The sequence below is a fragment of the Balaenoptera acutorostrata genome, chromosome 3 (genome assembly GCF_949987535.1).
Source record: "Balaenoptera acutorostrata chromosome 3, mBalAcu1.1, whole genome shotgun sequence".
Classification (NCBI taxonomy): Eukaryota; Metazoa; Chordata; class Mammalia; order Artiodactyla; family Balaenopteridae; genus Balaenoptera; species Balaenoptera acutorostrata.
The window spans coordinates 149,888,859-149,914,373 of NC_080066.1; the positions used below are offsets into that span (position 1 = coordinate 149,888,859).

The 25,515-nt window shown below is 37.4% G+C and overlaps 1 protein-coding gene across 5 annotated transcripts in view; it reads left to right on the forward strand.

Annotated features, from left to right (window-relative positions):
- Window positions 1-25,515, forward strand: part of PCNX1 (pecanex 1) — a 170,656-nt gene that overhangs the window by 36,308 nt on the left and 108,833 nt on the right. For all 5 annotated transcript variants that reach the window (XM_007184383.3, XM_057542777.1, XM_007184386.3 and 2 more), the window contains 3 exons: window positions 16,702-16,807; window positions 20,708-20,753; window positions 21,910-21,999. In XM_007184383.3, the coding sequence (XP_007184445.1) occupies window positions 16,702-16,807; window positions 20,708-20,753; window positions 21,910-21,999 (242 nt within the window). The remainder of the gene's footprint in view (window positions 1-16,701; window positions 16,808-20,707; window positions 20,754-21,909; window positions 22,000-25,515) is intronic.

Here is a 25,515-nt window from a genome sequence, read left to right on the forward strand (position 1 = left end):
TAACATATTTCCATACATATTTCCATACAAATACAAATATAAGATTTTTAGAAATTTCATGTAATGTCTGAAACATTTATATTAACATATTTCCATACAAATAACCCAATGAAAGTTTAGTATTAGTTGTTTTGTTTGTTTTTTTATACTGCAGGTTCTTATTAGGCATCAGTTTTATACACATCAGTGTATACATGTCAATCCCAATCGCCCAATTCAGCACACCACCATCCCCACCTCACCGCAGTTTTCCCCCCTTGGTGTCCATATGTCCATTCTCTACATCTGTGTCTCAACTTCTGCCCTGCAAACTGGCTCATCTGTACCATTTTTCTAGGTTCCACATACATGCATTAATATACGATATTTGTTTTTCTCTTTCTGACTTACTTCACTCTGTATGACAGTCTCTAGATCCATCCACGTCTCAACAAATGACTCAATTTCGTTCCTTTTTATGGCTGAGTAATATTCCATTGTATATATGTACCACAACTTCTTTATCCATTCGTCTGTTGATGGGCATTTAGGTTGCTTCCATGACCTGGCTATTGTAAATAGTGCTGCAATGAACATTCGGGTGCATGTGTCCTTTTGAATTATGGTTTTCTCTGGGTATATGCCCAGTAGTGGGATTGCTGGGTGATATGGTAATTCTATTTTTAGTTTTTTAAGGAACCTCCATATTGTTCTCCATAGTGGCTGTATCAATTTACATTCCCACCAACAGTGCAAGAGGGTTCCCTTTACTCCACACCCTCTCCAGCATTTGTTGTTTGTAGATTTTCTGATGATGCCCATTCTAACAGGAGTGAGGTGATACCTCATTGTAGTTTTGATTTGCATTTCTCTAATAATTAGTGATGTTGAGCATCTTTTCATGTGCTTCGTGGCCGTCTGTATGTCTTCTTTGGAGAAATGTCTATTTAGGTCTTCTGCCCATTTTTGGATTGGGGTGTTTGTTTCTTTGATATTGAGCTGAATGAGCTGTTTATATATTTTGGAGATTAATCCTTTGTCAGTTGATTCATTTGCAAATATTTTCTCCCATTCTGAGGGTTGTCTTTTTGTCTTGTTTATGGTTTCCTTTGCTGTGCAAAAGCTTTGTAGTTTCATTAGGTCCCACTTGTTTATTTTTGTTTTTATTTCCATTACTCTAGGAGGTGGATCAAAAAAGATCTTGCTGTGATTTATGTCAAAGAGTGTTCTTCCTATGTTTTCCTCTAAGAGTTTTATAGTGTCCAGTCTTATATTTAGGTCTCTAATCCATTTTGAGTTTATTTTTGTGTATGGTGTTAGGGAGTATTCTAATTTCATTCTTTTACATGTAGCTGTCCAGTTTTCCCAGCACCACTTATTGAAGAGACTGTCTTTTCTCCATTGTATATCTTTGCCTCCTTTGTCATAGATTAGTTGACCATAGGTGCGTGGGTTAATCTCTGGGCTTTCTATCTTGTTCCATTGATCTATGTTTCTGTTTTTGTGCCAGTACCATATTGTCTTGATTACTGTAGCTTTGTAGTATAGTCTGAAGTCAGGGAGTCTGATTCCTCCAGCTCCATTTTTTTGCCTCAAGACTGCTTTGGCTATTCGGGGTCTTTTGTGTCTCCATACAAATTTTAAGATGATTTGTTCTAGCTCCGTAAAAAATGCCATTGGTAATTTGATAGGGATTGCATTGAATCTGTAGATTGCTTTGGGTAGTATACTCATTTTCACAATGTTGATTCTTCCAATCCAAGAACATGGTATATCTCTCCATCTGTTGGTATCATCTTTAATTTCTTTCATCAGTGTCTTATAGTTTTCTGCATATAGGTCTTTTGTCTCCTTAGGTAGGTTTATTCCTAGATATTTTATTCTTTTTGTTGCAGTGGTAAGTGGGAGAGTTTCCTTAACTTCTCTTTCAGATTTTTCGTCATTAGTGTATAGGAATGCAAGAGATTTCTGTGCATTGATTTTGTATCCTGCTACTTTACCAAATTCATTGATTAGCTGTAGTAGTTTTCTGGTAGCATCTTTAGGATTCTCTATGTATAGTATCATGTCATCTGCAAACAGTGACAGCTTTACTTCTTCTCTTCCGATTTGTATTCCTTTTATTTCTTTTTCTTCTCTGATTGCCGTGGCTAGGACTTCCAGAACTATGTTGAATAGTAGTGGTGAGAGTGGACATCCTTGTCTCGTTCCTGATCTTAGAGGAAATGCTTTCAGTTTTTCACCATTGAGAATGATGTTTGCTGTGGGTTTGTCATATATGGCCTTTATTATGTTGAGGTAGGTTCCCTCTATGCCCACTTTCTGGAGAGTTTTTATCAGAAATGGGTGTTGAATTTTGTCAAAAGCTTTTTCTGCATCTATTGAGATGATCATATGGTTTTTATTCTTCAATTTGTTAATATGGTGTATCACATTGATTGATTTGCGTATATTGAAGAATCCTTGCATCCCTGGGATAAATCCCACTTGATCGTGGTGTATGATCCTTTTAATGTGTTGTTGGATTCTGTTTGCTAGTATTTTGTTGAGGATTTTTGCATCTATATTCATCAGTGATATTGGTCTGTAATTTTCTTTTTTTGTAGTATCTTTGTCTGGTTTTGGTATCAGGGTGATGGTGGCCTCATAGAATGAGTTTGGGAGTGTTCCTTCTTCTGCAATTTTTTGGAAGAGTTTGAGAAGGATGGGTGTTAGCTCTTCTCTAAATGTTTGATAGAATTCACCTGTGAAGCCATCTGGTCCTGGACTTTTGTTTGTTGGAAGATTTTTAATCACAGTTTCAATTTCATTACTTGTGATTGGTCTGTTGATATTTTCTGTTTCTTCCTTATTCAGTCTTGGAAGTTTATACCTTTCTAAGAATTTGTCCATTTCTTCCAGGTTGTCCATTTTATTGGCATAAAGTTGCTTGTAGTAGTCTCTTAGGATGTTTTGTATTTCTGCGGTGTCTGTTGTAACTTCTCCTTTTTCGTTTCTGATTTTATTGATTTGAGTCCTCTCCCTCTTTTTCTTGATGAGTCTGGCTAATGGCTTATCAATTTTGTTTATCTTCTCAAAGAACCAACTTTTAGTTTTATTGATCTTTGCTATTGTTTTCTTTGTTTCTATTTCATTTATTTCTGCTCTGATCTTTATGATTTCTTTCCTTCTGCTAACTTTGGGTTTTGTTTGTTCTTCTTTCTCTAGTTTCTTTAGGTGTAAGGTTAGATTGTTTACTTGAGATTTTTCTTGTTTCTTTAGGTAGGCTTGTATAGCTATAAACTTCCCTCTTAGAACCGCTTTTGCTGCATCCCATAGGTTTTGGGTCGTCGTGTTTTCATTGTCATTTGTCTCTAGGTATTTTTTTATTTCCTGTTTGATTTCTTCAGTGATCTCTTGGTTATTTAGTAACGTATTGTTTAGCCTCCATGTGTTTGTCTTTTTTACGTTTTTTTCCCTGTAATTCATTTCTAATCTCATAGCGTTGTGGTCAGAAAAGATGCTTGATATGATTTCAATTTTCTTAAATTTACTGAGGCTTGATTTGTGACCCAAGATGTGATCTATCCTGGAGAATGTTCCGTGCGCACTTGAGAAGAACGTGTAATCTGCCGTTTTTGGATGGAATGTCCTATATATATCAATTAAATCTATCTGGTCTATTGTGTCATTTAAAGCTTGTGTTTCCTTATTTATTTTCATTTTGGATGATCTGTCCATTGGTGTAAGTGAGGTGTTAAAGTCCCCCACTATTATTGTGTTACTGTCGATTTCCTCTTTTATAGCTGTTAGCAGTTGCCTTATGTATTGAGGTGCTCCTATGTTGGGTGCATATATATTTATAATTGTTATATCTTCTTCTTGGATTGATCCCTGGATCATTATGTAGTGTCCTTCCTTGTCTCTTGTAACATTCTTTATTTTAAAGTCTATTTTACCTGATATGAGTATAGCTACTCCAGCTTTCTTTTGATTTCCATTTGCATGGAATATCTTTTTCCATCCCCTCACTTTCAGTCTGTATGTGTCCCTAGGTCTGAAGTGGGTCTCTTGTAGACAGCATATATATGGGTCTTGTTTTTGTATCCATTCAGCCAGTCTATGTCTTTTGGTTGGGGCATTTAATCCATTCACATTTAAGGTAATTATCGATATGTATGTTCCTATGACCATTTTCTTAATTGTTTTGGGTTTGTTTTTGTAGGTCCTTTTCTTCTCTTGTGTTTCCCACTTAGAGAAGTTCCTTTAGCATTTGTTGTAGAGCTGGTTTGGTGGTGCTGAATTCTCTTAGCTTTTGCTTGTCTGTAAAGCTTTTGATTTCTCCATCGAATCTGAATGAGATCCTTGCCGGGTAGAGTAATCTTGGTTGTAGGTTCTTCCCTTTCATCACTTTAAGTATATCATGCCACTCCCTTCTGGCTTGCAGAGTTTCTGCTGAGAAATCAGCTGTTAACCTTATGGGAGTTCCCTTGTATGTTATTTGTCGTTTTTCCCTTGCTGCTTTCAGTAATTTTTCTTTGTCTTTAATTTTTGCCACTTTGATTACTATGTGTCTCGGCGTGTTTCTCCTTGGGTTTATTCTGTATGGGACTCTCTGCGCTTCCTGGACTTGGGTGGCTATTTCCTTTCCCATGTTAGGGAAGTTTTCGACTATAATCTCTTCAAATATTTTCTCTGGTCCTTTCTCTCTCTCTTCTCCTTCTGGGACCCCTATAATGCGAATGTTGTTGCGTTTAATGTTGTCCCAGAGGTCTCTTAGGCTGTCTTCATTTCTTTTCATTCTTTTTTCTTTAGTCTGTTCTGCAGCAGTGAATTCCACCATTCTGTCTTCCAGGTCACTTATCCGTTCTTCTGCCTCAGTTATTCTGCTATTGATTCCTTCTAGTGTAGTTTTCATTTCAGTTATTGTATTGGTCATCTCTGTTTGTTTGTTCTTTAATTCTTCTAGGTCTTTGTTAATCATTTCTTGCATCTTCTCAATCTTTGCCTCCATTCTTTTTCCGAGGTCCTGGATCATCTTCACTATCATTATTCTGAATTCTTTTTCTGGAAGGTTGCCTATCTCCACTTCATTTAGTTGTTTTTCTGGGGTTTTTTCTTGTTCCTTCATCTGGTACATAGCCCTCTGCCTTTTCATCTTCTCTGTCTTTCTGTAACTGTGGTTTTTGGACCACAGGCTGCAGGATTGTAGTTTTTCTTGCTTCTGTTGTCTGCCCTCTGGTGGTTGAGGCTATCTAAGAGGCTTGATGGGAGGCTCTGGTGGTGGGTAGAGCTGACTGTTGCTGTGGCGGTCAGAGCTCAGTAAAACCTTAATCCTCTTGACTGTTGATGGGTGGGGCTGGGTTCCCTCCCTGTTGCTGTGGCGGTCAGAGCTCAGTAAAACCTTAATCCACTTGACTGTTGATGGGTGGGGCTGGGTTCCCTCCCTGTTGGTTGTTTTGCCTGAGGCAACCCAACACTGGAGCCTACCCGTGCTCTTTGGTGGGGTTAATGGCAGACTCTGGGAGGGCTCACGCCAAGGAGAACTTCCCAGGACCTCTGCTGCCAGTGTCCTTATCCCCACGGTGAAACAGAGCCACCACTTGCCTCGGCAGGAGACCCCCCAACACCAGCAGGTACGTCTGGTTCAGTCTCCCCCAGGGTCACTGCTCCTTCCCCTGGGTCCCGATGCACACATTACTTTGTGTGTGCCCTCCAAGAGTGGGGTCTCTGTTTCCCCCAGTCCTGTCACAGTCCTGCAATCAATTCCCACTAGACTTCAAAGTCTGATTCTCTAGGAATTCCTCCTCCCGTTGCCGGACCCCCAGGTTGGGAAGCCTGACGTGGGGCTCAGAACCTTCACTCCAGTGGGTGGACTTCTGTGGTATAAGTGTTCGCCAGTCTGTGAGTCACCCACCCAGCAGTTATGGGATTTGATTTTACTCTGATTGCGCCCCTCCTACCGTCTCACTGTGGCTTCTCCTCTGTCCTTGGACATGGGGTATCCTCCTTGGTGAAGTCCAGGGTCCTCCTGTCAATGATTGTCCAGCAGCCAGTTGTGATTCTGGAGCTCTCGCAAGAGGGAGTGAGTGCACGTCCTTCTACTCCGCCATCTTGGTTAATCTCTCAAGGCCCATCCCATAGGTTTTAGATCGTCGTGTTTTCATTGTCATTTGTCTCTAGGTATTTTTTGATTTCCTCTTTGATTTCTTCAGTGATCTCTTGGTTATTTAGTACCATATTGTTTAACCTCCATGTGTTTGTGTGTTTTACGTTTTTTTCCCTGTAATTCATTGCTAATCTCATAGCGTTCTGGTCAGAAAAGATGCTTGATATGATTTCAATTTTCTTAAATTTACTGAGGCTTGATTTGTGAGCCAAGATGTGATCTATCTTGGAGAATGTTCCGTGTGCACTTGAGAAGAACGTGTAATCTGCTGTTTTTGGATGGAATGTCCTGTAAATATCAATTAAATCTATCTGGTCTGTTGTATCATTTAAAGCTTCTGTTTCCTTATTTATTTTCATTTTGGATGATCTGTCCATTGGTGTAAGTGAGGTGTTAAAGTCCCCCACTATTATTGTGTTACCGTCCTTTTCCTCTTTTATAGCTGTTAGCAGTTGCCTTATGTATTGAGGTGCTCCTATGTTGGGTGCATATATATTTACAGTTGTTATATCTTCTTGGATTGATCCCTTGATCATTATGTAGTGTCCTTCCTTGTCTCTTGTAACATTCTTTATTTTAAAGTCTATTTTACCTGATATGAGTATAGCTACTCCAGCTTTCTTTTGATTTCCATTTGCATGGAATATCTTTTTCCATCCTCTCACTTTCAGTCTGTATGTGTCCCTAGGTCTGAAGTGGGTCTCTTGTAGACAGCATATATATGGGTCTTGTTTTTGTATCCATTCAGCAAGGCTGTGTCTTTTGGTTGGAGCATTTAATCCATTCACGTTTAGGGTAATTACCAATATGTATGTTCCTATGACCATTTTCTTAATTGTTTTGGGTTTGTTTTTGTAGGTCCTTTTCTTCTCTTGTGTTTCCCACTTAGAGAAGTTCCTTTAGCATTTGTTGTAGAGCTGGTTTGGTGTTGCTGAATTCTCTTAGCTTTTGCTTGTCTGTAAAGCTTTTGATTTCTCCATCAAATCTAAATGAGGGGCTTCCCTGGTGGCGCAGTGGTTGAGAATCTGCCTGCTAATGCAGGGGACACGGGTTCGAGCCCTGGTCTGGGAAGATCCCACATGCCGCGGAGCGGCTGGGCCCGTGAGCCACAACTACTGAGCCTGCGCGTCTGGAGCCTGTGCCCCGCAACGGGAGGGGCCGCGATAGTGAAAGGCCCGCGCACCGCGATGAAGAGCGGTCCCCGCACCGCGATGAGGAGTCGCCCCCGCTTGCCGCAACTAGAGAAAGCCCTCGCACGAACCGAAGACCCAGCACAGCCAAAAATAAATAAATAAATAAAAATAAAAGTAGCTATAAAATTTAAAAAAAAAAAAAATCTAAATGAGATCCTTGCCGGGTAGAGTAATCTTGGTTGTAGGTTCTTCCCTTTCATCACTTTAAGTATATCATGCCACTCCCTTCTGGCTTGCAGAGTTTCTGCTGAGAAATCAGCTGTTAACCTTATGGGAGTTCCCTTGTATGTTATTTGTCGTTTTTCCCTTGCTGCTTTCAATAATTTTTCTTTGTCTTTAATTTTTGCCAATTGGATTACTATGTGTCTCGGCGTGTTTCTCCTTGGGTTTATCCTGTCTGGGACTCTCTGCGCTTCCTGGGCTTGGGTGGCTATTTCCTTTCCCATGTTAGGACGTTTTCGACTATTATCTCTTCAGATATTTTCCCTGGTCCTTTCTCTCTCTCTTCTCCTTCTGGGACCCCTATAATGCGAATGTTGTTGCACTTAATGTTGTCCCAGAGGTCTCTTAGTCTGTCTTCATTTCTTTTCATTCTTTTTTCTGTATTCTGTTCCACAGCAGTGAATTCCGCCATTCTGTCTTCGAGGTCACTCATCCGTTCTTCTGCCTCAGTTATTCTGCTATTGATTCCTTCTAGTGTAGTTTTCATTTCAGTTATTGTATTGGTCATCTCTGTTTGTTTGTTCTTTAATTCTTCTAGATCTTTGTTAAACATTTCTTGAATCTTCTCGATCTTTGCCTCCATTCTTTTTCCAAGTTCCTGGATCATCTTCACTATCATTATTCTGAATTCTTTTTCTGGATGGTTGCCTATCTCCACTTCATTTAGTTGTTTTTCTGGGGTTTTATCTTTTTCCTTCATCTGGTACATAGCCCTCTGCCTTTTCATCTTGTCTATCTTTCTGTGAATGTGGTTTTTGTTCCACAGGCTGCAGGATTGTAGTTCTTCTTGCTTCTGCTGTCTGCCCTCTGGTGGATGTGGCTATCTAACTCTGTGATAGTATTTTTAATGACTACACTGTATTCCATTTTGTGGGTATACAGTACCTTAATTTAGCTATCTTGTGTTTAATTATTTCAGTTATTTTCTAATTTACGTTTGTGTTAGATCATTGTGATGTTTAAATTTTAAATTACTAAATGTTTTATCATGATTTAGCAGGAGTAGAATTACCGGAAAGCTACACCCATTTTAAAGTTTCTCCATATATATTGCCAAATTCTGAAGATTTTTACCTTTTAATTACTGTGATCAGCAGGTTGAGGGCTTCTTTTTTTGTACTTTTGACTACACTATTTAGTATTTTCACAAACTGGTAAATATGTCGTTGTTTACTTTTTTCAGTTTTTGGATTACTAGTGAAATGGAGGTATTTTTCTTGTGCTGTTCCATTTATATTTGTTATTTTGTGAATTGTATATTTTTCTGTTGGTGGTTAGTTTTTTACTATTGATTTGGAGAAAATATTTATGAAGGATATCATTTTGTGTCAAATACTTTTCCTCACTTTATGGCATTTTATTTATATATTTATATGCCAAAATTAATTTTTCTGTGATCTATTCTATGAAACTTTATCAGTTCTGTCTTTGATAACAAGTTTTGTGAGATATTTTTCTTTCCCCAAATTATGTAAATATTCACCTTTATCTACTTTTAGTATTTTTGTCATTTTACTTTTTACTCTTAAATTGTAGTCAATCTGAAAACATTTCTAACTTCTTTTTTTTAAGGTTTGTTAGTATTGTACCAACAACATTGAGTGAATAATGCAGTTTTCCCCCCAGTAATTTTAAATGCTTGCTTTTTCATGGAGCATACTTGTATTATGTCCATTTCTGGGCTTTGTTTTCTGCTCCATTGATCTCTCTTTTTGCTTATAACATACCATTTTTATGGCCTTCTAATATGCTTAATACTTAGCAGTATGAATCCCTCTTCAGTGTTTTCCTTTCAATATTATCTTAGTTATCCTCATGCATATACTTACTTTTTTATGAGATGTTCCCTTGTAAACTCATCCTCCAGAAAATTTCAGTAGAATTTTTATGATAATTGTATTAAATTTGGAGAGAACTCAGCCTTTAAAATAGAAAGTCTCACTCAGAGACATGGTATATGTGTGTACATTTTTTAGTGGGTTCTGCATAGATCTTAAGTCTATTCTATTTCTGTTAGGAAATGCATACCCTCATTTAGTGGGTAAGCAAACAGAATGTAGATTCTGCACTTAATCTGCCAGGGGCTTGAATTACTTCCTGATAGTATAACCTTGGGGGAGTTACTAAAGCTTTTTATTCCTTGGCTTCTTCATCTGGATGATGAGACAAATAGTAGTACTGTCTCATAGGGATTATTAGAATAAATGAGATCATATATGTAAAGCACTTAGAACCATTTCTCGTATGTGGAACAACTCAGTAATTGCTAGCTCTTATTAGGTCTGTATAATTGTATATATTTTTAATTGCTTCTGTTACTGAATTTTTCTATTTTCTTTCAGTTTTCAAAAAATTTCATTGTGAAATATATATATTTCCAAACGGTATATCAATTACATGTATAATTTAGAGAATAATAATCAAGTGAATACTTACCCACCACACAACTTAAGTAATAAGGACATTATACAAATACCATACAAGTCTTCATGTACTCCTTTCCTATATCATTCTACCCTTTTCCCTTCAGGAGTGACCTTTATCTTGAATTTTTTATTAATAATTCCCTTGCTTTATTGTTATATGGTCTTTGTAGATATTCGTAGTTAATTTTGTCTACCTTAGGACATCCTAAAGAGAATCATACTGTATGTATTTCTCTGTGAAGGGCTTTTTTTGTGCAGAATATCATATTTTGTAGACTTACCCATGTTGATGCTTTTAGCTACCATTTATGTTTGCTGTTGTATAGTCCACCACTGTAGGAATGGACTACAATTTATCCATTCTTCTGTTGATAGTCATTCAGATTATTTCAAGTGTTTTTGCTCAGATAACATTATTATATATGTCTCTTCATACACATGTGTATATCTAGTATATGTAAGCTGGTTCACAGGGTATTTTCACGTTCAGTTTTACTAGGTAATACAAGGTGTTTGCCAAAACGATTGTACCAATTTATACTCACTGTTAGTATGTGAAAGTCCTTATTGTTTCATATCCTCAATCTTTGATTTTGGTAAGTTTTAACAGTTTGCCATTTTAACAGTTAAGTGTTAGATGTGTCTCATTTTGACTTTAGTTAACCTTTCTGATTACTAATGAGGCTGAGCATCTTATCTCACATATATCGTCCATTTAAGTTTTCTGTTCTTTCAGGTGCCCATTCATTTCTTTTTTATTTTTCTGTGGAGTTCTCTTTTTCTTATTGATTAAGAAAAACGAGTTTTAAAAAATTATTCGTTATACTACTCCTTTATTGGTTATATACATTACAGACATCTTTTCCCAGTTTGTAGCTTATCATTTTGCTTTTCTTAAGGTTTCTTATGATTATCATACATTCTTAAATTTAATACACAGTTTATCGTTTTTTGGTAATTAACATTTTTGTGTCTTGTTTAAGAAATTATTCCTACACAGATATCAGAAGAATACTCTCAGAAAGATTGTCTTTTTAAAGTTTCATGTTTCTTTTGTTTTCACATTTCAGTTTTGCTAGAAATTATTATGATCTGTTGTAAGGTAGGGATTCAGGATTTGTTTTTTTTTCTTTATAAATAACTGGTTTAATCAGTATTTGTTAAACAGACTATCTTTTCCTTGGTGATCTGCAGTACTCATTTTGTCATAAATTAAGTTTTCATATATGGTGGGTATGTTTCTGGGCTGTCTTCTGTCCTGTTGATCTAGTTTATGCCTGTGCAGTTACCACACTATCCTAAGAGCTTTATAACATGACTTTGGTACCTAGTGGGGCAAACCTCATACCTCGTTCTTTTTCAGGAGTTAATTTGCTACTCTCGGCTCCTTGATCTTTTTTTTTTTTTTTAATAAATTTATTTTATTTATTTATTTTTGGCTGCTTTGGGTCTTCATTGCTGCGTGCAGCCTTTCTCTAGTTGTGGCGAGCGGGGACTCCTCTTCGTTGCGGTGTGCAGGCTTCTCATTGCGGTGGCTTCTCTTGTTGTGGAGCACGGGCTCTAGGCCCGCGGGCTTTAATAGTTGTGGCACGTGGGCTCTAGAGCTCAGGCTCAGTTGTGGCGCACAAGCTTAGTTGCCCCACGGCATGTGGGATCTTCCCAGATGAGGGCTCGAACCCATGTCCCCTGGATTGGCAGGCCGATTCTTAACCACTGTGCCACCAGGGAAGCCCCTCCTTGATCTTTGATGTAAACTTTAGAGTCTACTGGGCAAAATCTACAAGAACTTAGGGTTTTTATTGGAATTACACTGGCTATGTAGATTCCTCTGCTGAGAATTGGTATCTTTACAATATTAAATCTCCATTTATTTAGTCTTCTTTAATGTCTTTCAGTAAAGATTTATCATTTCTCCATTAAAAGGCTTTCATAGCTTTTATTAAATTTGACAAATTATTTTATAGTTTTTCTGCTATTATATGATTTTTTCTAATTACCTTTTGTTTTTCTCCCTTTAAATGTAGCAGTTTACTTTGTATCCAGTAACCTTATTAAACTCCCTTATTAATGGTAAAACTTTGTAGGTTATTTCTTGATTTTCTGTAAATGATGACAGTTTTATTTCTTCCTTTCTAGACCTTATGCTTCTTGTTTAACTTTTCTTTGGGTATAACTTCTAACACATGGTTAAATTGAAATAGTATTGGTATATACATCTTTGTCTTTTTAGGAGTGTTTTTAAGTTTCACCATTAAATAAGGTCTTTGTTGTAGTTTTTGCTTTCGACATCTCCTTTCCCCCACTCTCCCACTTATAAATCTCTGTTCTGAACAGAAATGAACAGGAAAACAGATACACTTATTTCCAGAGCCTATCACTATGCTTTGTACATTAGAGCTGTCGATTTGTTGCATGAATGAATGAATATAGTAGGACTGACTACTTGTGCTTCTGGTTGTCGTTGGCTGTGGTATAGCAGCTCAGAAATGCTTGTTCAATCTCTATCTTAGAGAAAGAGGTAAAGCCATTAATGTATGTATTACATTTATAATGTTTCAGGAGAGGAAATTAGCACACTGAATTTTAGAATTTGTATACAATTATTTGGAGACAAACCATATTTTTTTTCCATTTCTCATTCAGTGATGCTTACAATATTGTAAATTAAGGATCCATTTAAAATATACACAGGTGAATTTTAGGCTAAATTTTCTGAAGATTTATTCTGTTTAGGGACTTTGTTTTTATCTATTCATACTTTTAGGAACATCCTTGTGATCTAGATTAGATTTGTAAATTTAGTACTGTGCTGGTTCTGTGAAGTTCTAATTAAAGCCTGAGCAGTTTATGATACTAATAATCAACAAATTAATTTGTGAAGTCTCCTTTATAATTCAGATTAGACCCTTTCTGCTTTTCTGCCTTTCCCTGTACCTGTTTTTATTTTTAAACAGATGAGGAAATTAAGGCATAAAGGTAGAGGTTCCCTGAATTTGGTGTACTGCTTACTGCAGTAGACCACTTTGCTTCTGTGAGAATTGTGAACTACTTACTTTCTAGGTATGTGCTGAAATTGCCATTGCTGAAAATCTGCAAGTCTTGCTAGTAAAGAAAATTCTTATTCAGTCAATTTATATGTTAGGACACCAACAGCTGACTAAAAGGTCTGCTTCTGAATTTGTAGAGAAGAGAAAGGTACAGTAAGTTTGCAAGAGGATATATTTTTTCTATGAAAGGAGCTGTTTGTTTTTTCCTTCATCTTTTTTCTCCCTTAATACCTCCTTCCCACTCAATGTTGACCATTGAGCATTAGTTCTAGATTTTTGTTTCTCCACTGGAGATGACCTTGCCCTCCGGGAGACATTTGGCAATATTTGGAGACATTTTTGGTTATCACAGGGAGAAATGCTGCTGGCTTCTGGTGGGTAGAGGTCAGGGACGCTGCTAACCGTCCTAACTGCACTAGATGGTCTCCCACAGTCGAGAGTTATGTGGCCCAAAATGTCCATAGTGCTGAGGTTAAGAAACCTTCCCTAGATAATGGTGTTTACTTTTGGTTTTGAACTGGAAAGAGAACTTTAATGCCTATTTGTTAAAAGGCATTATTGGTGTCTTAGACTGTAGCCTTTAGAGTTAGACCTGGTGTTCAAATCTTTTCTCAGTCCTTACTGGTTATGAGTACCTACTTTCACGTGTGAAGGAAGAAAACCAGAAAGAGCAGATATGATAACACATTGTAGAGTGATGAGGAAGTATTATTTGTGTCCTCCCTTCCCACCTGAACTCCATATACCAATGACTTGGCTTGTTTTGTTTACTCCTCTGAGACCATAGGCAAGTTTTTACACCTTTCCGTTTTCAGTTTTTTCATCTGTAAAATGAGGAGGATAGTATTTATATCATAGATTTTTAGGGGAATGTTTCATGAGAAAATGCAAATAAAGCATGCGCCCCTATGACTGGAATGTATTAAGTATTTAGTAAATATTTGCTTTGTTATTAATAATAATATTATGTTCCAATTATAATCATTTGGACTTGCTGTCAGAAGTGATGTATAAAACTGGGTAAGATTGTCCATCAGCTGATGAGTGAATAAACAAAATGTGTTCTATCAATACAATGGAATATTATTTGGCCATAGAAAGGTATAAAACACTGATACGTGCTACAACATTGATGAACCTTGAAAACATTGTGCTAAGTGAAAGAAGTCAGTTACAGAAGACCACATATTATGTGATTCCATTTATATGAAAAAAAATCCAGAATAGGCAAATTTATAGAGACAGAAAGTAGATCAGTGGTTGCTTAGGGCTGGGGGGAGGAGGGTTGGGAAGGGTAATAGCTAAATGGGTTTGCTTTTGAGATGATAAAAATGTTTTAAAATCAACTGTGGTGATGGATGCACAACTTTATGAATATACTAAAAATCATTGAATTGCACAGTTTCAGTGGATGAATTGTAAGGTATGTGAATTACATATCATTAAAGCTGATGCATATAAACTAGGGAAGATGAGGGTTCTTTATCCTTTCTGTGGCGTAGAACATTTTATTCCTTGGTCTTCACTTTGCTCTCCATCTTCTGATTTCTTTGCAATCTTAATTAGAGAATGCATTCCAATGGAGTTAACAGTATTGCTGGTTATTACTCATCACTAGTTCAGTGGGTGATAGCTGCCTTTATATACACACTTGAGATTTTGCCAAATTAGAAAAATATTTCTCATTCCGGCCTAGATAGCCATGTAACTTAACACCAAATGGCCAGCAAACTTGGTAATACTCCACTTTTCTCACACATGGACATTTGTATGCGGACTTGGCCATCATGTTTGTAACTGAGTTCCATTATGTTTTATTTTTGTAAATGGGTAACAAGTTAGAAAGATAATTTCCGTTAGCTAACTGTAGCCAATGGCCTAAAGTTAGAGACCCAATGAGCAAACAGGGACATGGTAGTTATGAGACCATTAATTTAAAAAACACACTAGAATTCAAACAGCTATAGTGATAAGTACATAAATGGAAGGTGAACTTGTAAGCAAATTGTATTTTGCCTATATCTTTTGATTGCAGCTATTGTAATCACCACCCAAACAGGCTTAAGGTAATTTATGGCTCACATTACCAAAAAGTCTATGTTGAAGGGATGTCTTCAGATGTGGCAATGTGCAGAATTTCAAGTAGCTTCATGACTCTGGTTCCCTTTACCAGGCTGTGCTTTTCTTTTAGTTGGCTTCTTAGACAGGCTCTCCCCTTATGGTTGTAAAATGGCTACAGCAGCTCCAGGACTCATCTTCTCAGCATTAAGACAAGCAGATAGAGAGAAGTTTCTTCTCTCAACAGTAGAACACTTCTGGCCTGAGTTGGGTCATGTGCTTGTTCTAGAACTACTAGTTGCTGTGACCAAGAGATTGGGATAGGCTGATTGACTTTGGCCAGTAGAGCTTACCCCTGAACTTGAGAGTGGGGTCAGCATTACCCACAGCCATATGAGAGATTGGGATGAGGTGATTCACCAGAATAATTTGGAGTTGCTTTTTTTGTGGTTGTTAACCAGGAGGTTGAATTAGATGCTAGATGGTGAGATAGCTTATGTCCACAATAATGTTGAGCATATATGCTAGAGCTTTTATCCTTGATAATAATAGCTAAAAAATTTATTGACTGACTTTGTATACCAGGTAGAATGAGTAAAAATCTTTGGGCAAAATAGGATTATGATAACTTTTAGGCCTGAATTGTTCTAAAAGTTGTGTTCTTGAGGAACCTTATTATAAAATTGTCTAGGGGACTTCCCTGGCGGTCCAGTGGTTAAGACTCCCCGCTTCCACCGCAGGGAGTGCGGGTTCGATCCCTGGTCATGGAACTAAGATCCCGTATGCCGAGTGGCTCCCCCACTAAAAAGAAAATTTCTTGAACTGAATAAAAATGAAAATACAGCATATCAACTTAAAATTTTTTTTAATTGTCTAAGTTTTTGAAATTTGGTGTGATCTTTTTTCCTTATTTTGGGATCCCGTTATCTTTAAGTTCTATATGTGGACTTCCTTAGTTCTTTGAACCTAGTACTTTTCTCTTTTGTCTTTCTAATGCCTGTTTTTACTACATAGCATCATTTCACTTTTTAAACTTGTGCCTTCTAACTCTACACATGCACGTCTAAAATCTTAGGTTCCCAGCTCTGTGAAACAAGTTAGTATCCTAGTTAAATTCTGTTAATTTAAGAAATACAGATACAGATAGCTTGACCAGGATAATTGCTCTCATGCATGTTCGTCATTGTATCATGCAGCTCAATCAGACTGTGCTCTTGGAGAGATCAGGGAGTGTAAGATCTGATTACTTTCTGACCAATTTCTCCTTGCTGTTAGGAAACAAAAGGCAGATAATTTCTTTGCTAGAGTGGTTTTTGGGCACATATCATAAAATATGTGCTATATTTAGTATGGTACAATTGTGATCAAGGCCAGTTTCTAATATTGGATTGGATATAGACAGTTTGGGAGAGAGTTTTAAATGTTTTGGAGTAGTGACATGGTTATAAAATAGTTCAAATTATCAGACTTATAAAAGAAGAATGATTTTTTTTCAGTTTGCTGTATTAAATATCTGAACCTGTTAGTTGTACAGAAAAAAGGATAATAATTTAAAAAACAAACAGAAAGAAAACCATTGGTGTCAGAATAATGACAGTTGTTCTCCTTTTCTCATTTTTTCCCCACAGTGATCCTGGTGGGGGCATTGAAATGTCGGAGTTCATTCGAGAGGCCACACCCCCAGTTGGTTGCAGTTCAAGAAATTCTTATGCTGGCCTCGATCCAAGCAACCAGGTGGGAACCTGTGCTGTTTTATTTTGCTTTTTTCCCTCCTCCTGATGGTGGTCTCAGGTATTCTCTTGTCTGTAACAGTCAGTCAGTGTTTGGGTTTCTCTTGCTGATTAATAGTATTTTGATTGTTTACTGATTATCTTTTATTACTATTATTTTAAACAGAATTTTCACATTAATTAAGTACTTTGTTGCTGAGCACATACCACATGCTCATTGCCCAGGGGTAGTTTTGATCGAGACAGTTGTGGTGAGTGCCCTTAGGAACTTTAGCTCCTAGTGTGTGCTTATTTACCTTCATGGTGTCTGTCTGTATTGGAGACATATAGGTTATCCCTTGTGCTTTTCTCAGTCTCTTTTTATAGAATGAAATGACTTAGTCCTTAAATATGGCTGCACATTTTATATTCTTAATTAAACCTGGCCTTTCTTCTTACTGACAAATATTAGCAACATCAGATTACCCTGAGGAATAAGCCTACACTTTTGCAACAAAGTTTTGAAGAGCCACACTTTTTTTCTTTTTTTTCTCTTTTTCTTTTTCTTTTTTTTTTTTTTTTGTTAGGACAGACAAAAGGACACAGCAATGGCCAGCCACCTTTGGTAACTCTACCCTTGGCATCATGTCCATTAGAACTTACCCTACTTTTTTGAGGGAGGGAGTCCCATCTTGAATGTAATTATTGCATGTCTGCACCTAAATGCACAGCACATCTAATTTGGTTTTCCTTAAAATATTAACTCTTGAATAAAAAAGGGCAGATAACAGAAGCTATTGTGCTACTTAGATTTTGGTGTTTTAGTTTTATACTGTTTTATACCAAAAGAAATTATTGACATAATTATTGTTATCCTTTAGGGAAGCTGAAGTGCGGAAGTAAAGTTGGGCTTTTTGTATATCGGTAGAGATATTACCAATATAGACATACTATGTTTCTCGCACATGTTTTATTATATAGATCTTATTGCACATTATCATAGTTGTATATAAATGTCTTCTGTACTAGATAGTGAACTCCTTGAACACAGTAGCTCTATCATAGTCATTGTGATCATTCTTTCCTTCCTGCCACTGCTACCCTTCTCCTTTCCATCTTCTACTCTCCATTGCCACCCCCGCCCCGTCCCTCTCTTCCCTTTTATCACTTATCTTCCTTTAAACATTTTAGTGCCTGATGGTATTTAAAGCATTTTGTTTGTCCGGGATGTGGAGTGGGTCTTACCCTCAAAGGGTTTGCAGTTTCCTAGTAGATGTCTATAAGTAACTGAAGTTATAAATATGATATATGTTACCAAGTAAATGTAAGTACAAGATACAAAGTAATAGTTGCCATAGGAATGGTACAGAAAAGGGGCTATAGATTTCAGAGGAGAAAGTAATTGTTTCCAGCTAGAGAGAGGGGCAAGGCTTCATGGAGGAGGTGGCCTTGCCTGATTGCTCTTTAGTTGGAAGTAAGTTTTCTTCTCTGGCATCCATAATCCTTCCTGGACTTTCCTTTGGCACTTATCAAAGAGAAGAAACACTGGACCATCTTAGTTTGTGCAAACCTGTTAAGTAAAAACTTTACCTCTAAGTGTATGAAGATATCATTTTTTTCTTAATTTTTTCCTTTTCTGAATGTGTTTATTTTTAGAAAGTTAGCAAATAACAAGAAGAAAATAAAAATCATCTGTAATGTCATAATCAAAAAAACTTTTTAAACAGAGAGATTTTAGTGTGCTTGTTCTTTGGAACTTGATTCTCTTTACTGACTATATCATGAATGTTAATATTATTAAGTGTTTTTCTGCAGTGACATTTTGGGGACTGTATTGCATTCTCTTATTTGTACGCACTGTGGTTTACATTTTCAATCCCTTGTTGTTTCATGTGTGAACAGTCACAACTCCATTATATTTGGAGGGGGGATAAACTTTAAATAATACAGAAAAGCATGAAGAATAAAACATAACCACCCATTGTATCTGTTAAGATTGCTTTTGTCACCAAATAATAGAACTCAACTAATTAGGTGACTTAAAGAAATAGTTTATGTTTGTCACCTAAGTTTGGAGCTGGTTTAATAGCATTTGTTCAGCAGCTCAATAATATTAGGGCTCTGGGTTGGAATTTCCCTAGTTCTTTTGGCTTTTCCTTAGAGTTGCAGGATGAGCACAGCAGCTTCAATTATGATCCTGTTGAAAAGTTAAGAAGCAGGTGACAGTGTGGGGCAGAGTTGTCCTTGGTCATCATCTTCTCAGACATGAAAAGGTCTTTCCTCAAAGCCCTCCAGCAGACTCTCCCATATATTCACTGAGCAGAACTAGAGCACACACCTAGATCAGAGTCTGGGCCCTCTTCTCATAAATCAAAAGATATATGCCCAACATTTGAACAAAATGGGAAGCTTGTTAAGGAGAGAAAAAGAGAACACTTTGAGGTTGTGAGCAAATGACTACCGTACGCATATTCAAAAAACATTTTTTTTTTAAGTTTAAATTCTTAGAAGGGTGGCATGAAATGGTGTTTTTTGTTTGCTTACTTGTTTTTAAACTTCTGTCTAGGAAGTTACATGTTTATTATTCTAGTAGAAAAATAACATGTTAGTTTTATAACTTGTTTAGCAGGTGTGATAAGAATGAAACTCTTTTGCAGTAAAATGCTTTTTGGCCTTTTTCTTTCTGTCTAGTTGCAGTGCCTTTTATGGCTAATTGAAAGCAGAAATTAGGACAAATCAGGAGAATCAAACTTAATAAACAGTTCAAAAAATATTGCAAAGCTCATTTTTTTAATTGGCTACATAAGAATTTATTAGTAGTTTTAACCTGTATGTGTATGCTTATTTTTACTTACTTTTTCACTGACATATAACTTTTATACAGCGTAGTATACACTTATTAAGTGTACGGCTCAGTGGATTTTTACATATGTGTACACCCATTTAATTGCCGTCCAGACCAAGAAAGTCCCTCATGCCCCTTCAAAGTCAGTATTAACCTATATTTTGACCAAATTTCTCATTGTATACTTCTGTTCAGTTGAATCAATGAAAGAAAAGATTTGGCAAAATATGAGTATTATATGAATGTTCTTGATTTTAGTATAAGGTGCTAAATTTGCTTGACTATTTTCTTCTTGAATCCCTTGAAAACAGGTTATAAAAAGAGTTACTCAGACTTGTTGATTTAGTAACTGTCATGTTATATTTGGTTTCCTTAATGTGTTCATGGAATTTGTGGTATTTGTTTCTATGATTTTTATGATAGTATAATATATGATGGTTATGAAATTTTAGGGACGTCTTATACCATCTTGAATATAAGCCCTAAAAGCTCCGCAGATATCCGTATGCTGTTTATAGAGTTTGTGCTAAAAATTCCTTTTTCTTAGATGCCTTAGTTTTTTTTTTATTCTTTAAAAATATGTTATAGCAGCCTACAAAGAAGTACTTTCTGTCTGAAACTCAGGAAAGAACATATTGATTTACTAACAATTTGAAAGTAAGATTTAGGTTGCTCTTTGTATGTTATGTCCTCCAAACTTTCCCTTTCTATGCCCTGATAAGTCTAAATTTATTTCAGGTAGACTTAACACCTAGTTTTGCTTTTGTTTATAACTTGAACATGTCATGATGCAATATAAAAATGACAGTGACCGTTTGGCACGGACTGTTTGAGGTTGGAGGCTCTTGCCCTGGGGGCTCCATCCGTCCTGAGTGCGCAGAGGGATTCAGTGTCTCAGCAAATCTGTACTAGATGCTCAGCATGCGCTACAGCAGACAGGGAGTGCGGCTCTGAGATATCATGGCCTTTTGGTGAAAGTGACTGATAACATGTTTTGATAATATAATTTCATTTGATAATCTTGCTAGTCTGTGCTGATGGCGTAGCTAGCATTTCGTTTACTTCATGTCATGTTTTCAGATTGGATCTGGTTCCTCTCGTCTTGGAACAGCAACAACTATTAAAGGTAGGTGTGATCTAACCCAAAAGTTACCTCTGACTTTCCATTTCTTTTTTGTTTGTAGTAAAGATAACTGTATCATATATTTACATGTAATGAAAAATCATTCTTGAAATTATTTTGTGGATAAAATTATGTATCTTTTTTTATGGTAAACTTTTAAAAAATTTTATTTATTTAATTTATTTATTTTTGGCTGCATTGGGTCTTCATTGCTGCGCGCAGGCTTTCTCTAGTTGCGGCGAGCGGGGGCTGCTCTTCGTTGCGGTGCGCGGGCTTCTCATTGCGGTGGCTTCTCTTGTTGCGGAGCACAGGCTCTAGGCGTGTGGGCTTCAGTAGTTATGGCTCATGGGCTCTAGAGCGCAGGCTCAGTAGTTGTGGTGCACGGGTTTAGTTGCTCCGCGGCATGTGGGATCTTCCCGGACCAGGGCTCGAACCCGTGTCCCCTGCATTGGCAAGCAGATTCTTAACCACTGCATCACCAGGGAAGCCCAAAATTATGTATCTTTTATTAAAGATTAATTGATTTAAATTGTGCTCTCCTTTCATCATCCAAATTTCCTAAAAGTATTTGACCATTTTCATTACATTGTATGAATTGTAAATTTTGATCTTTAAGAAACTTCTTTGCCTTGAGGGAAAATACTTTCATGGGTTTTGATGAGGTTCATAGAAAACTAATTTAATGTGAAACCTTTAAATTGGGCACGAATAAGACACTAAAAAAAAGTTTTTTTCCTGTACATCTTATATATCCCTTTTATTCAATACACCTATTTCAGATAAATTCATTATTATTTTTGCCCTATAATTTTATAACTCTCTAATTTTCCCTGGGAGGGGATTTTATGTTGTTTCAACTTGTTATTACATGATTTGCATTTCCTTTTTAAAACTTCTTTTGAAAGAAATAGTTGTATTAGCTAATATTATGAGGCTTTCCGTATTTGGTTTGTAGCACTGTGAGAATAATTATGTGATCTGACAGTCCACGATACTTCCTGTTAGTTTAATGCATCTCCCATCATTGTAACCCTTGATACAAAAACTGCTTTAGTTAATAAATATCTACTGTACTCCCTCATGTCCTTCCTTGTTATGCCACACTGTACGGCCTTTACTTTTCGTATAATGTCTTCATGGGTCTCTCTTCACTTTGTAGGAGATACAGACACCGCCAAGACTTCTGATGATATCAGTTTAAGTCTGGGCCAGAGCTCTAGTCTTTGTAAGGAAGGAAGTGAAGAACAAGGTAAGAACATTTTACTTGATGATGACCTTATGTATTATGGTGACCAGGGTGAGTTTGTGGAATGTGCTGCTCATATTTTGGCAGAAACTTATAATAATTTAATATGGTATTTTTAGAATGGTTTGCTAGCATAACAGTAACACAGTGTTATAAGTACTTACAGCTTTCTGGAATTCAGCTACACATGTTCTGCCAAGTAAACAGGGAAACTTTATGAGCATATGCCCCAGAATGAATGTGAGATGGGAGATAAGAATCTGCTATTCCTTTAATTGGTCAGAGCATCTTGCTTAGCTTAGTGATAACCTAGTATGTAAAACTGTTCCTTTCCATTCAGTATGACGTCTAAATGCCAACTGCTGCATATGTTGCCCAACTGCAGAAACAACAGTGTGTTTTCACAGAGAAATAACTTGCTGTTGGACTTACTGAGAAACTGTCTGCTTCCAGCTTGGTGCTTTCCTGTAGCAGATTTTTAATTTTTAATAGAAATTTTGGTTTTAAGTGGTATTTTTTTTTTCTCCTTATTCAACTCCATTATAAATGAGTATTTTGGATTTTATAGAGTTCCTTTTTTGCTTTAAGAACTGCCACATTTTCAAGTTTGGTTTTTAATTTTCAAACATGAAAGGATGGATATGTCATACCCATTTCAAGTGGAGATTATCCCAGGTTATATAATCAGTGAGCCAAAATTGGATTAGAAACCTGTCTCCCGGGCTTCCCTGGTGGCGCAGTGGTTGGGAGTCTGCCTGCCAATGCGGGGGACACGGGTTCGAGCCCTGGTCTGGAAGGATCCCGCATGCTGCGGAGCGACTGAGCCCGTGAGCCACAATTGCTGAGCCTGCGCGTCTGGAGCCTGTGCCCCGCAACGGGAGGGGCCGCAATAGTGAAAGGCCCGCGCACCGCGATGAAGAGTGACCCCCACTTGCCGCAACTGGAGAGGGCCCTCGCACAGAAACGAAGACCCAACACAGCCATAAATAAATAAAATAAATAAAATAGTGTTTAAAAAAAAAAAAAAAAAAAGAAACTTGTCTCCCTGTTTCCAGCCTGTTGTTTTTATTAGCTTATGGGTGATGTTTGGTAGGCAGGCAAGGTGATAAATTTCCTGTACTGAATTATGAAACTTATCTATGAAGTTACAAATAGATCACTGAATTGTGACATTTTCCCATTAATTTTGTGTTTTACCCAGGTTTAATTCTTGCAAGTATATTTTGTTCCTGGTACTTAGCATTCTAGGTTTATCACCGTAGCTGCTTTTTTGGAATTACAGTACCTCGTCACTGTTTGTTTGCTTCTGTGGACCACCCCTCACAACCTACCCCTCTCCCCTTAAAAATACTTTTAAACATACTATATGGTATGGAAGCTATTTTCTTATAAAAGGGAAAGGCGAATTAATCTCTTTGAGAATTACAGTATTCCTTTCTATAATACGTAATCATTAGTGACTCAGAAACTGGATAGTGATCTTAGAGGGGCTGGTGCCACTACCATTACGGGTCATAGGTCTCTTTATTTTCCTCTGGAAAGTACCTTGTGCAAGCAGGTTGGGAATTATATTCCTATAAATCTACCCTGGCAGATACATATTGACATAGATAATGGTGTTTGACAGTCACTGAGTGCACACTGTTGCCCTGTGGGGGGTCAGCACACTTCCTCTGTAAAGCTTTGTTGGCCACGTGGTCTCGCTTGCAGCCACTCAGCTCTGCCACTGTACAGTGAAAGAGGCCGTAAACGACATATAAATGGGTGGGAATGTCTGTGTTAACACTAAAACTTTACTTACAAACAGGCAGAGGGCCTCTTTGGCTCTACAGGCCTTAGTTTATCAAACCCTGGTTTAGGTCTTTTTCTAAGCACTTTATATCCATTCACCCAGTTAATCTTCACGACAAGCATTTGAAGTTAATACGGTTATTATTTTCACTTTATAGATGAGCGTAGCATAGCTTAGAGCAAAGTTATAAGAAACTTGCCCAAAGTCACCCATCTGCAAAGTGGCAGTTCTGTAGTTCAAATCGAGTTCTAAATCCTGCTTTTAATCACTATGCTATACTACTTTTATATAGTTTTATAACTTGCTTTTATCATGTAACATTTTCACACATATTTCACATTTAACAATTATTATTGAGTACTCATATGTGCCTGGTACCAGTCTAAGTACTAGAAATAATGGATGAACAGACAAAAATTTCTATCCTTGTGGCTTCCATACTACTAGTACGGAAACATACTATTATAAATCAAATATAGATGTAGTAATAGAGACAGAGGATAGGGCATGCTGGGGGCTCTGGCCATCGTTAAGTTTAAATAGAATGGTTGAGGGAAAACCTCGCTAAGCGCAAAGACCTGAAGGAGGTGAAGGAGCGAGCTCTTGGGATATTTGGGAGGAAGGAGGCCTCCGTGCAGAGGCAGCAGCACAGGCAAAAGTCCTAAAGCAGGAACATGCCTGTCAGGTTTGAGAAATAGTGGGGCTGGTACAGAGTAAGTGAGAGGCCAAATTACAGTCTTGTAAGCCATTTTAAAGATTTTGCTTTTAATTTCCAGGGAGATGATGAACTGCTATGTAGGGTTTTGAGCAGAGAAGTGTCATCATCTGTGTTACGTTTTAACAGTTGTTCTGGCTCCTGTGTTGAGAATATATTAAAAGGGGCAAAGGCTGTTGCGGGGAGCTCAGTTAGCAGATAATTGCAATAATCAGGGCACAGATCAGGGTAGTGAGAAGTGGTCTGACTGTGTGTCGCAGATGTTAATGAGAGATATGTGGATGGATTTGGAAATACCATGTGAGAGAAGTAGTAGTCATAGATGACTCTAAGATTTTGGGGTTAAATAATGGGGAGGATGGAGTCTCCATTAACTGGAAGGGGGAAGACTGAGAAGGAGCAGATTTAGGAGTGGGGAGAGCATGGTGGAGGACAAGAGAGGGAGTTCAGTTTGGGCATATCAAGTATGCGTTGCTGTGAGACTTCTAAGCAGCAGTAACTGGTAGATAATTAGATAGGTCTGGATTTCGGGTAAGAAATCTGGGTTGAGGTTTTAAATTTAGGAGCTTTCAGTGTATAAATATCAAAAATAAAAATTCAGTTATGTCAGATGTGGGGCTGGGTTAACGTGAAGTTCATGAACTAACAGGGGAGCCTCCACGGTTAGCTGGACTGGAGCTGAGGCAGCCTGGCTCCCCGAGCCAAATCCCTGTAGATCTTGGCTACGGTTAGGCACCACCTAGTGGCTGTCATTCATTCTGGCTTAGATATCAGCGGGGGCTCTTCTGGCTCTCTGGCTGGCTTGGATTTACAGGACAGTGACCTTTAATTAGTCGTTAGTTCAGCAGTTAGTTGACTAGTTGGCACTCATTTTCTCAGCATGATTCAGGATGATTGGGAGAAAACTGAGGTTATGGGGATGTTTCCTCTACGTTTTCTAAAAAGGGGTTATCTACAGTTTCCCTCCCCAGCCTCACTCATGTCTTCCCTACCCAGGATCAGAACTCTAGTC